Consider the following 13,241-nt stretch of genomic DNA (forward strand, 5'->3'; position numbering starts at 1 on the left):
CATTAAAGTGATTTTAACAATGACTAGTGTCTGGGAAATTCTCAATAAATGGTAGCCATTACTGTTGCTGTTATTTTCTCAGCATTTAGAATTGTTTCAGGCACATAGTGGGCATTCAATAAACACATTAATCCCAGTGGATTAAATTGAATTGAGGTGGTTAAGCTCCCATGGCTCTACTCTGTGCTCACAAACTCTCATTTGGTGCAGGCTCATGTTTCCTGTCCCCCGCTTCCTTTTTGTAGATACCCAGATTTTATAGAGGTGTAGCTTTCAAGATTTCAGTGACCCACACACTTACTTACTAATTACATTACTGCCATTTCATTATACCTGCAGTTTTATGGGAGAAATATTATTGTGTGAAGCAAAGAAGAAATGTATCATTTAGTCTTCAGATCTCTTAATATATAGGAGATTATTGGCAGTAGGGTGCTTTGGTTTTGCTTTATATTGTTAAATATAATTTTAAGGCTGGCAGCCTTTATGAGATCACTCAGTACTGTCTGAAGGCCATAATGCTTAAATAACCTATTGATCTATGACAAGGTTCGAACTTCATTCAGCACTCTTCCTCACTCTTTGGTTATTCTGGTAAGGAATGTTTTCAGTTACACATCACTGAAAAACGATTGATAGTGGCTTAAACAAGTCAGAATTTATTTTTCCTATATAGTTAGCTGCTTGGAGGTAGGCATTTATTGATTTTGGTTCAGTAGCTTAGTGATGTTACAGCTCTAGGCTGGCTTTCCTATATCTTTTTGGTCATTCTGATGTGGTGGCTTCATTTCATGGTGACTATAGTGGCTCCTAGCATAATATCCCTGCCGTGTTCACAGGCAGGAACTCTTCTCATGCCACTCTCTTACCAGGACAAAAGAAAGTCTTTCCTGGAAGCTTATTGGCAGAACTAGGTCCCTTACTCATCCTTAGTTGCAAGATGCTAAGAGCAAATTCTGTGGTGGGAGGGAAGCAAAGAAGAGGGTTAGAAATGGCACTCAGGTAGCCCTGCAACAGTGCCAGTCACAAATGTTGTATCTCTGTTCAATATTTACTTTTATAGCACTTTGATGGTATAGCTTCTAATATAAAAGTCATTCACATATTATATACTATATCTCAGAGTTATTTCTTTTGTGTCTGCTACAATTAGCAATCTGAAAAAGAAGAGTACCTTTATCTTTATCCAATCTGTGTGGTTTCAAAATGTTCACATAACTTTTTTTGTACATTTTAATTTCCATCAAGTTATTAAGTATCTTAAAAAGTTACTGACAAAATGTATTTCTTAACAGGATAAGAACTCATTCTACATTAACTGAAAATGTGCTTTCTCATAAATTACAATTTGATGGTAGGATCATGTCACGGTAATTGTGATTTTATTAAAATTTTTAATCCTATGATTACAAAAACATATTCTCTTTTGAATAGAAATAACAGTAATGAGATTAGATAGGTTTGTATCATTTAAAAATATGTGAATTTAGAATACACATTTTAACGTAATATCTAGTAATCTGTTATAAAAAATAAGAAATATGAATCTGTAGGAAAAACATTCTAATTAAAAGTTATCTTTGAAGCGAATTTAAATGTTTTTTAAAAAGTAACTTAGCAGTGAATTTTTAAAAGAGTTATATTACTACCAGAGTATTGTAAACTGAAAACTAATGTTTTATAAGCTGCTTTATTTAATTTTGTCTTAATGATTTAACAGATTATCGATAGATGCAGTGACAAGGAAAATAATTCTTAAATCTATTATTTCAGTCTTATAATCTTCCAGTAATACATAATTCTACTTGATGTTCTTTCTATATTACTAGTAAAATGTGTATTTTAAATTATCTTATTTGTTTAGTGATTTTAAAGCTTTCTATGACAATAAAAGATAATAAATTTGTATCTATGTGTGCCTTCTTGCAAGCTCAACACTTTTAAAGATAATTCACTTTATCTTAAAAGTCTATGTTGAATTAATAATTTACATTGTAAATATATCCACTTTTCATGTCAGTGTAATATTTTTATTTCTGCATTCAGATCTAACTTTTAGTGGACATTTCAGCAAGCTGTGTTTTTGTGTTTTCCCTACAGTTTCCCATAACCTTCACTCATTGCCACATACATAAGAGAGTTAGCTATCCCTCTAGAGATGCACACTTTTTTTAGTTAATTAATCTAAAAATTATTACATTTGAAGATATTTGATATCATTCTATTTTTTCCAGTAATGGACGTGATGCTTGCAGAGAGCTGATTGGGTTCTTTTTCACTCACGACCAATCCCTTACAATTTATGAATATCGACAATTTGGGAAAAATAGGTATGCCATAAAACATTGTTAGAACTCTGGAGATGATCACTTCTGAGAGAAGCTAAATAACTTTCCATTTTTTTCTCATTTACTTTCTAGAACAATTGTGCTTCCTTTTATTCAAAAAAGCATTTATAGTCATCAATGTGGACGAAGAAAAGGAAAACAATACCGACTTGGTGATTTTTATGTTGTAAGTTGTGTGTGTGTGTGCACACATTTAATACCAGATGGTGGATTTTGTGGAGTCCTCTGGAGGTAGAGGAACAGGGCTTCTAGTCTTCAATTTATTTCCTCTCCTCCGTCCTGAACAGGGTCATTTATGTGGGCTAATGGTCGATGTTTTCCCAGGAACTTCTGCTTCCTAGCCCCAAATCTCAAGTCTGAATACAAGCATAGCATTTATTTTCTGTAACACCCCCCTTCCCATTCCACAATGTGGCTTGTCTCCAGATGAAGTTGTATCTTCATACTTTGAAAGGTTCTTCAAAGCTGTGTCATTGGCTAAGTGGCTATCTCAATAGCACCAGGAGATATTCTTTACCTAAAGTAGGTTTATCCTCTGAGGATGGGCAGTTTCCTCCATGTGAAGGGGTATGGGCCTCTGGAGCTATCACTTTTCTGACAGATAGCCTATCTTCCTTGTGATTTTCCCACTTCAGGAAATTCCTGGCATTTGGTGTGTCACAAGGATTCCCTAGAATGGGTGGAGCATAGATAGTGTTACAGTTTGTGTAGTGCTCTTAAATTTTAAATCGTATTTACACTTTATATCATGATTAAAATACAGCACTATCCACAGTGATCATTCAGGTAATATATGTTTCTGTCCTAAGATCTGTAGATGGAGCAGTAAGTTAGACTCATTCCCTGCTTTTGTGGAGCTGACAGTCTAATTGGAGACACAGATAGATAGGAGGGCCAGATAGGAGGGGCAATGTGGGCCAGATAGGAGGGGTGACGGCCCAGTTTTGTGGAATCAAAGGAGGTTCCCTAGAGAAAGTGCCATCTACCCTTGACTAGGAGTTAGCAAGGCTGGGATAAGGGGATAGGTGAGGGTGGGGAAAAGCTTCCAGGTGGAGAAGACAGCTTGTGCTAAGAACAAAAAGGAAGAGAACACATGACTTATTTGGAGAACTGGAAGTAGTTCAGTCTGATTGGAGGAGAGTTCAAGGTGGAGGCTGGCAAGAGATGAGTTAGAGCTTATTAAAAAGCAGCCTATGTTAAAGAGTTATCTAACATGTATTGGGGAGTCACTGGAAGAGAAGATGTGGATGGAGTGGGGGAAGGTGGCATGATCAGATTTGTGATTTTGAAAGATCTGTCTGGTTACAATGTGGGGAAGGAATTGAAGACTAGATACACAAGGGCAGGATGGGATTGAATTATATTAATCAAGGAGAGAGATTATGGCAACCTGAATAAGCAAGTGACTCTGGCTATGAAGCTAATTAGACAAATAAAAATTATTTGATAGGTAGAGCCAGTACAGTTTGGTACCCAGTTAAGGGAGAAGTATGGGTTGAGGAAAAATTTTACATCTTACACTTAAATACACTATACACTATACATATGGCACTGAAGCCTGCCTCTTGAGATCTAGAGAAAATCAGCTTCGACTCCCATTTCACAACCCGTAGAAGAATGTTTAATGCATATTCCAAGTTTAAAGTTTGAGTTTATGTCTCCAAAAATTTAGTGTAGTTTATGATTTATTCTCACTATCCTCATTCCATATTTCTTTGAAGTAGATGTGGAACTCTGTTCTTTTTTATGATTTCCAAGAAAGAAAGAAAATAAAGAAAAAGAAAAGAAAGAAAGAAAAAAAAGAAAGAAAGAAAAAAGAAAGAAAGAAAGGAGAAAGAGAGAGAGAAAGGAAAGAAATTCAGCCAACTATATGTAAACCACATATATGATGCTTTGTGTGTGTAGCAGACATTTTGAAGGGGATATCAAAAGAGGTTCACATTGTAGCATTGTAAGCAATTTACAATTTATTATTAGACATCCCTACTGTTAAAAATACATCCCTTGAATATTTCCCATGGTAAAAGCACTCTTCTCCATTTTTTTAACTCTTCCACCTCTTGTTTCTCCCCACCAATCTATTGTTTTATGCAGAAATATTCAACTCTATCCCTCTTTTTTTTTTTTTTTTTGATGGGAGTATTCTGTTTTGTTTTCCAGATATGGCTGGGGAACTTGTCTTTTCATGTCTATATGCCTCATTAAGTCTTTTTCTAAACACTCCTTAAAAGAAATTTTGGTGCCAGTTTTTAAGATAAATACATGAATGTGCACATGTGCCCATAGATGCGCCTGCCTAAAGGTGTACCCACATAGGTATTCACTCATATGCACGCATATATGCACTGACGCAGGCTGTTCCCTTAGGCACACATGTAAGTATACACATATGCTTCTATGCATAACACTGTTACACAGATCACATATTCTTAATTGCTTAACATGATAATTATTTACAGGAGACTCTGAATCTTCTCATCCTCAGTCTTACCCTCACTCAACTAAAAAGTCAATCTAAACTGCTATGTTCTACTAAGTGTTCTGCCTAGATTATTATAATCTAAATCCAGGATAATATTTCACTTTATCACTCATAGTTCTCCATCTTCCAATCTGAATTGCAGATTCTTTGGCTCTTCCTTTATATATCTTCTTTTCTATCTCTGGTAGTTTTTTCTTTATTTCTTTCAGGTTTTTGTTTTGTTTTGTTTTTCGTGCTGTCAGAAGATCACTCATTTCTCCAAAGCCTTCCTAATTTCTGGGTGTTATTCTATTATGAAGATCTAAAAGATTAAAAACTGAAAGAGTCCAAATCTGAACATAGTATCCAATATAGCACTCCTACCCTTCTCTGTTCTTTTAATGGGCTTAATTTTCCTTCATAGTCCTGACCATATAGTATGTATGTATATTTTTATCTATTCATTATTTTCTCTGACATGACGCTATAACCCCTTGAAGGTAAGGACTTATCTATTATGACCCCTACCATATTCCTAGCAACTGGAAGAGTGACAAGTACTTAGTAGACACTGAATACATGTGTATTTAATGAATGGATTTAAATGTGATAAGTTGCAACTTGTGCAAGTGCCTTAACCACTCTCAATCCTGAAGGGATATTTTTAATATCTCTATTTTTGTATTAAAAACATGAAGACAAAGCAAACATCATATGTGTCCAGATTTTTCGTCAGTGAAGACTGCATGAAAGACTAAATAAGTGCAAAAGAGCGATGTTGGATATACACTAATTGCCATCATGCTGACAGCTATGGTGGTGCAGCATCTTGCTAGCCGGTTTCCCAAAAGGCTTTATTTGCCAAATGCTGGGAAGGTGAAATATTTGCCCAGCAGGAAAAACAAACAAACAAACAAACAAACAAACAAAACCCCACAAAGCTTTAAATTTGAAGTATAGGTAAATTTTGCCAAGTTTTGTAGTCAAATATGTTTAAATTTTTAACTAAAAAATTGAGAATTCTTTTTTTAGTTTTCATCTTACCTTTAGTTGTTGTTGTTTTTCTTTCTAAATTGAGACACGGTCTCACTGTGTTATACAGGCTGGTCTTCACCTTCTCATAACTTGTCCACAGACTGTTGTTTGTCCTTTGGTCCCATTCAGCAACCAAAGGGAATCATTTACAAAACACAATCTGGTCTTCCAGGCCCATTCATTTACAACCTCCCCCATTTCCCTCTCACCAATGAGGAGAATATTTAAGTATCAACCATCTGGCTTTTTGAGTTTTCTTTCTTTTTTTCTGTTTCTTTTTTTTTTTTTTTTTTTTTTGGTATGGCTCCTATGCTAATGCACATTAGTAAATTTGTTATGCTTTTCTCTTGTAGACTTGTCTTTTGTTACAGGGATGTGGGCAGTGAGCATTATGATGGGGAGGAAAGGGATCACCTCCTTCCTACCCCTAGACATACATGTTTTTGGTATAAACAATAACTAGTCCTCAAGTAAGAAGACTTTATGGTACCATTTGTCACACAGTTTATCCTAGATTGACCTGGTAATTAGAGTGACTATCTATAGTAGCTAATTGGCTTTATCCAGGGGAAGAAAAAAACAAACTTTTCATATCTTTGTGACAGGAGGTGGTTTTGCACTTAGAGCAAGGTGCCTAAGGAAGTTAGGCTCCCACCCTCTCACAGAAACTGGGAGATAGCAGTACTCTCTCCCTTGATGTTTACACTCAAAGAGTGGCTCACGGGTCCTTGAGAAAGCCTTATCTAGGTCATAAAACTGACAACAGGCTTATCTAATTTTCAGAAGTATTTGTATACATTTCAAAGAGAGGAGAAAGTACTGACATTATAATTACAAATTCTGTAAAGTAAATGTGCGGAGAAAATGGAGGGAAAGGACGTCCTTCCCTTCTATGCAAAAGGCAGAATTAAGCCCCTATTTAAAATTTGTATTTGTTGGCCAGTTGGCCAGGTGCGGTGGCTCACGCCTGTAATCCCAGCACTTTGGGAGGCCCAGGTGAGCGGATCATGAGGTCAGGAGTTTGAGACCAGCCTGACCAACATGGTGAAACCCCGTCTCTGCTAAAAATACAAAAAAAAATAAAAAAATTAAAAATAAATAAATAAATAAAATAAAAATCAGCTGGGCGTGGTGGCGGGTGCCTGTAATCTCAGCTACTCTGGAGGCTGAGGCAGGAGAATTGCTTGAACCCTGGAGTCGGAGGCTGCAGTGAGCAGAGATCGTGCCACTGCACTCCAGCCTGGGCGACAGTACAAGACTCCGTCTCAAAAAAAAAAAAAAAAAAATTGTATTTGGTATTTGTCCTTGTACTGGTTATGTTTATTAGAGAAGCTTAGAAATTAAAATAATAATTTTATAAGTTTAGATTAAGATTTTTTGAGAGGAATTTTGTGGCTGAAGTTTTGATGTTCTCATTAGGTTGAAATTAGATTTTATAGTTAGGAAATGTCTGTCATCAAAAGTCCAGCTGAAAGAGTATGAGAGATCTTCACAGTTCTTCAATTTGTGGTATATCATTCTGTGGGCCAATAGCTCTATTTAGGGATGTCATAATTTCAATTAATTTATTTTTTCTTTTTTCCTCTCATTCTCATTAAAAAAACTGAGTTTATTATATTGCTGGCTTTTTTTATTCACATGGATTGTTAAATAGAAGACTGTTCTGAGATTGACAGAGATATTAGTTTCTTTATCTGTATAGTTTCTCCAAATACATATAAGCATTCTCCAAATATACTTTTTTTACCATTATTAAAGTATATCATGTCACATTAATCAAAATCAATTATTTTAAATTAATGTTAGTTGTATTTTATTTCTTATATACTTTCTAGCTTCATTCATCTGTTCATTTCTTTAGGGTGCAACTTTGACATTTTTGAGTTCTGATCATGCCAGCCTTCCAGAAAGCATCAAAGAAAACACATTTCTTAAACTCCGAATCACACATATTGATCAGATAGCTTTGGATTCTCTCAAGTAAGTTAAATATGCATTTGGCATTTTGAAGCAGGTGAAAACACTATTTTTAAATTATCTTAAAATGACATTCTACTGCAAGGTATTTATAACTTCGCTAAGGTTTATATTTTTAAAAAACAAGCACAGCTACGTGTGTCTATTTTATGTACTATCTCGTACTCAAATACACTTCATGTGTGGGAACAGTTATAATCAATCGAATATTTTAAAATATTCATTTTTGTGTTAAAGATACCTTATTAATTTGCCTTTGCTATAACACTTTTATTTTACCAAATATTACCAAAAGGAATAAATTTTTTTAAAAAAGGGTATCAATACAATATTGTAACAATTTTTTTTCACATTGTTATTATGATGACTTTTTTAGTATCTAAAAAAGTCTTAGGGTCCCATATGCTTACAGTATTTATTGATTGATAAAATGCATAGTGAAAATTAGTTCTATACATCAAACATTGCTTTTAAAATGATTTTTTAAGTAACAGGAATATATACATGTGATTTTAAAAACAGAATTCCCGTGATTTTATATATGTATGTTAGAGGCTATATCCTACAAAGTGGCTGTAAGAAGTCTGTGTTCATCATTTACTATCTTGCTAAAAATGAACGCATTTGAGGGGGCTTTTAAAAATAACATTTTTTCATCTTATGCTTTGCAAGGTAAAATTGCTTTTAAATTTAATAGTTTTAATTAAATATTTAAAACATTAAAATTGTTACAAAAATGAATGTTGACTAGGTGCAGTGGCTCACTCCTGTAATCCCAGCACTTTGGGAGGCCGAGGTGGGCAGATCACAAGGTCAAGAGTTCGAGACCAGCCTGGCCAATATGGTGAAACCCCATCTCTACTAAAAAATACAAAAATCAGCCAGGCATGGTGACAGGCGCCTGTAGTCCCAGCTACTCAGAAGGCTAAGGTGGGAGAATCTCTTGAACCTGGGAGGTGGAGGTTGCAGCGAGCCCAGATCGCGCCACTGCATTCCAGCCTGGGTGACAGAGCGAGACTCCGTCTCAAAAAACAAACAAACAAAACAAAACAAAGACCAAGAATGTTTACAAGTAGTCCTTATAAGATTTTAAGGATTTTAGCTCTCAATTTAATCTTCTTGGGCATCAAAGCAGAAGGCAGAGTTGGGACTTGATTAAATTCTAAGCACTCTTCCAAGTGTGAGAGTTTCTTTGAGTCTGGAGCAGGGAAGAGCTTAGAGTTTTATACTCAAGATTATAAAATAGAATATATATATATGTATATATATAATATATTTCATCCCTGTGAACATGTCAATTGCAGAACTGCTTCTATGGACCAGGAGGATGATATAGTCATTCAAGAAACCAATGATAGGCTGGTCTTCAAGGCAATTCAAGGTATGTGTTATTACTATACTCTCAAGTACTTTGAATTTTTGATCCTTTTTTTTTTTTATAATCAGTAAAACAACATTTTTCCAGATACTTCTCAGTGGCACTTGATTTATATTTACCCTTTGCTTATTTAAAAAAGTATACATACATACTTTTATTGTTTAGGATTTCTAAACGTTTTAAGATTTTTCTTACTTTAATGGTCCTAACTAGTATTATATGAATTATAAAATTAAGTGTTTTAGAAATTACTAGATAATATGGGTTTTACTCATAAGCTGAATGAAATGTAAAAGTAATTTTTGTAATATAATACTTGTCTTATGTATTACATAATATCTTGAAGAAGTTTGTGATGTCCTAGCGTAAAAGAAAAAAAATGGGAGATTGGGAGCCAGATTCATGTTTGGACTCTGTTGTTCAAGACACACATGACTTTGGAGAAATCCCTTGCATCTCTTTCCTCATCTCTAAAACAGGGATGATAATACTTCTCTTATTAAATTTCCAGGGTTGTTGTGGGTGATAAATTAGATATATTTCAGTTTTGGATACTAGAACATTTTCCAAATTTTGGAAGATGCAGTATAGTAGACTCGATTAGACAGTCTGTTGGATCTCATAGTCTAAAATGGAGAAAGGTATTAAACAAGCAATCACAGAAGTTAACATGTAATTTATGAACCTTTTTTTTTTTTTTTTTTTTTTTTTTTGAGAGAGAGCCTTGCTCCTTTGCCTGGGCTGGAGTGCAGTGGCACAATCACAGCTTACTTCAGATTCCTGGTTTCAAGTGACCCTCCTTGCCTCAGCTTCCTGAGTAGCCAGGACTACAGGTGCATGCCATCACACCCGGCTAAAATTTTTTTTTTTTTTTTTTTTTTCTGTTTTTGTAGAGACAGGGTCTTGCTATGCTCTCCAGGGTAGTCTGGAACTTCTGGGCTCAAGTGATCCTCCCATCTCAGCCTCACAAAGTGCTGGGATTATAGTCATGAGCCATCACACTTGACCTAATGTATGAATTTTCATGACTCCTGATTTATCTTTTAAAGATAAGGCGCTCACAGTGAGAAGGCAAGAAACAGATTTGAAAAGTTTTGTTTGGACTCTCAAATGTTCTTGATGCCAAAGTTTGTAAACAGTTTTCTCTATTATATCATAGTCAATACAGTATTTGTCACAATTGAACTTAGTGACATTTGTTTTTTTCTCTCATGTATTATATCTAATAACTGCTTTAGTAAAGTTACCAATCTATTCTTAAGTAAATATGGTACAAAGCGCAGTAAGTGAAATAACAGCTACAAAGAGAATGACAGGGATCTAAGCAAATAACCTCTTATGAAATATGTAAGTGTAGGATAGAATTCAAAAGCCTTGATGCTATTTTATATACAAGTTACAATTTGAAGATTTCAAACTATTTTTAAAATGTTGAACTGATAATTTGTGAATTACTTGACTGTCATCAATTTTGCAATTCAGTTGATAAAAACTAAGAAAAGGAAAACAGATTAAAGATATGGGGGTGGTTAAAGAGGTTGTCTACGCAACAAAATCTAAGATTTTATTTGTAATATTTAGGTTATTCTCTTGGTGATAAAGTGAAACTGTATTTTTCTGTTTTAAAAATATAACACTTCCACCACACAGTGGTGCTATTGTTCTGGCATATTTACATGTGATTTTATAGCTAATCCTCTTGATTAAAAACATCCTATTTTCCAAAGTCTTTTGTCTTACATTTGATTTGTTTGAATATTCACAAATTCCTGATTTTAGTTACATCAACTTTAATTTTCTTATGAAAGATAACTGCGGCTTTATACATTTATGCATAGGAACAATTTGTTTTCATTTCTCTTGTTGAACAGATGTGCTAAAAGAAAAACTACATAAAAGAGGTGTTCGTATTTTGACTGGATTGGGAAAATACTTTCAACAGTTGGACAAGGAAGGAAATGGACTTTTAGATAAGGCAGATTTTAAGCAAGCTCTAAAAGTGTTTCACTTAGAAGTGTCTGAAAAGGTATGTGCCACAGAAAATTCTCTGCAGCAGATAATATGTTATTCTTAGGTGGCATTATTCACTGTTCTACTGAAATTTTAGTTTTCATTTATTTTCTCCTTCTCTATGCCCTGTTATCAGTGTTAAGCTATCAGGTGACAAGTCCTGTTGGTTTTTAAAGTTTAAGTATTGTTCCATTCTATATTTATAAAGAGCTTAATAACCAGGCATTGTGCTAAGCTCTGAGATAATACTCTGTACTCTTGAGATCACCGTAATTGAAGGAAAATGAACATAAAACAAAATATGTATTCGATGGAGAATGTTTTTGGAACACATGGGATAGATACCTGATTCCAAGACAGGTTCTAGGGAAGGAGAGCAAAGATCATGGAAGGATGCCTGGAGGAGGACATCTAAGCTGAGTTTTGAAGGTTGAGGAAGAGTTAACCAGACAAGGGCGAAAGAGGAGTGTGAATCAGACAATGTGTATTTTATGAAAAGGAGACACATATGTGAAAGCTTGGAGGGGAAGGGAGTGTGGCCTGTTTCTGACACTGCAAATGATTAATAACCTTCACACATACGGTTCCCTCCACTGTGAATAATCTACTAGATCTTTGCTTGCTGGATTTTCTTAGCATTCAGGCCACAGCTTTCTCTGTCAAGAGCATTACCCTGACACTTCTGTCTAAAGGAGCACTCCCATTTGATCTTTGGTCCTTTCGATACCAATTTCTTGTTTTATTATCATTTTTTTTTCATGCCACGTTGTAAGTATTTTCTGGCTCTGCCTGTAAGTAAATCATTAAGTCTCATCAGGGTGGGGACCAGAGTGTTTTTGTGTTCCTGCTCTTTTTCTAACATCTGAAATAGAACCCAGCATATGGAAAGTTAAGCAGATAATGCGTTAGTTTGAATGGATAAATTTATGGAAGGAAGGAAAAGAGAAGAATGGAGAGAAACGTCTGGTACATTAAAGTCTTGCACGTCATACTAAGAAGAATGGGTTTTATTCTAAAAGCATATGAATCACATTTGTCTCAAGGATTTCAGATAAAGGATCTCTTGCACTGTTCTCTTTTGCTTCAAAAGATCTTGTCACAAGATGTGTATTTTGTAGAAAGAACACTGAAAATTGAACTTAGGACACTTAGGTTCAAGTTCTGGCTTTACTATTTGAACTGTATGATCTTGGACCAGTCTTTTAACTTTTTTGATTGGGGGGCTCTGCCTGAGCAATCCAGAGGTAATTGTTATTGTTAGAGTTGCTTGGAAGCTCAAATGAGAAAATTACATGGGAATCTGCCATATCAGCTGTACAATTCTGTGCTAATATCATGTTGCCTAACATTGTTCTGACATACCCATCTTTTTGGTTTTTATGATGTTTAATCTTTTGCCCACCTAGTGATACATACTAGGGATAATCTAACTTCCTCTCTTCCTTTTGTAGATTAAAACAACAACAACAACAACAACAATAATAAAGCAGCAATAGGAAATTAGAAAACCTTGTCTTTGCTTACAATCACATGAGTGAGAATGGAAAAATCACACAAACTATGTTTCCTCTGCTTTCACACAGCAATAATCAACACAGAATACTTCTGCAACCAAATGCATGTGGGGGTTCCACCCATACTAAGCAGTTGAAACCCAGTGGACAGCCTCTAATTCAATTCAATTCTGACATTATCTACCTAGAGATAGACTCAGATCCCACAGGGTGAGATCTCAGTTCTACAAGACAACCCCTGCCCCCAACACACTCTGCATAGGGCACCAGTCACAGGTTTGGGTCCCTGGAACTTGTGGTCAACTAATTTCAAGTTTGGGGTTTCCACGACCCGCTCCTTGGGTTCAATTAATTTGCTGGAGCAGCTCACAAAACTCAGGAAAACTTATATTTACCTGTTTATTCTCATGGATATTACAAAGGATACAGATGAAGAGACGAATAGGGCAAGGTATGGGGGAAGGAGTGCAGAGCTTTCATACCCTCCCTGGGTGCCACCCTCCAGGAACCTCCACAAC

At 35.2% G+C, this 13,241-nt stretch overlaps 1 protein-coding gene across 7 annotated transcripts in view; it reads left to right on the top strand.

The window, feature by feature from the left end:
- The window catches only part of LOC105473344 (calcyphosine 2), a 64,443-nt gene that overhangs the window by 38,837 nt on the left and 12,365 nt on the right, over nt 1-13,241 (top strand). For 6 of the 7 annotated variants that reach the window (XM_071071405.1, XM_071071408.1, XM_011727124.2 and 3 more), the window contains 6 exons: nt 1,296-1,370; nt 2,235-2,330; nt 2,421-2,514; nt 7,706-7,824; nt 9,126-9,202; nt 11,071-11,225. In XM_071071405.1, coding sequence (XP_070927506.1) covers nt 1,296-1,370; nt 2,235-2,330; nt 2,421-2,514; nt 7,706-7,824; nt 9,126-9,202; nt 11,071-11,225 — 616 coding nt within the window. The remainder of the gene's footprint in view (nt 1-1,295; nt 1,371-2,234; nt 2,331-2,420; nt 2,515-7,705; nt 7,825-9,125; nt 9,203-11,070; nt 11,226-13,241) is intronic. The other variant, XM_071071406.1, reaches the window with a different exon arrangement.

This window comes from Macaca nemestrina, chromosome 10 (assembly GCF_043159975.1).
Source record: "Macaca nemestrina isolate mMacNem1 chromosome 10, mMacNem.hap1, whole genome shotgun sequence".
In the NCBI taxonomy this organism is placed as follows: Eukaryota; Metazoa; Chordata; class Mammalia; order Primates; family Cercopithecidae; genus Macaca; species Macaca nemestrina.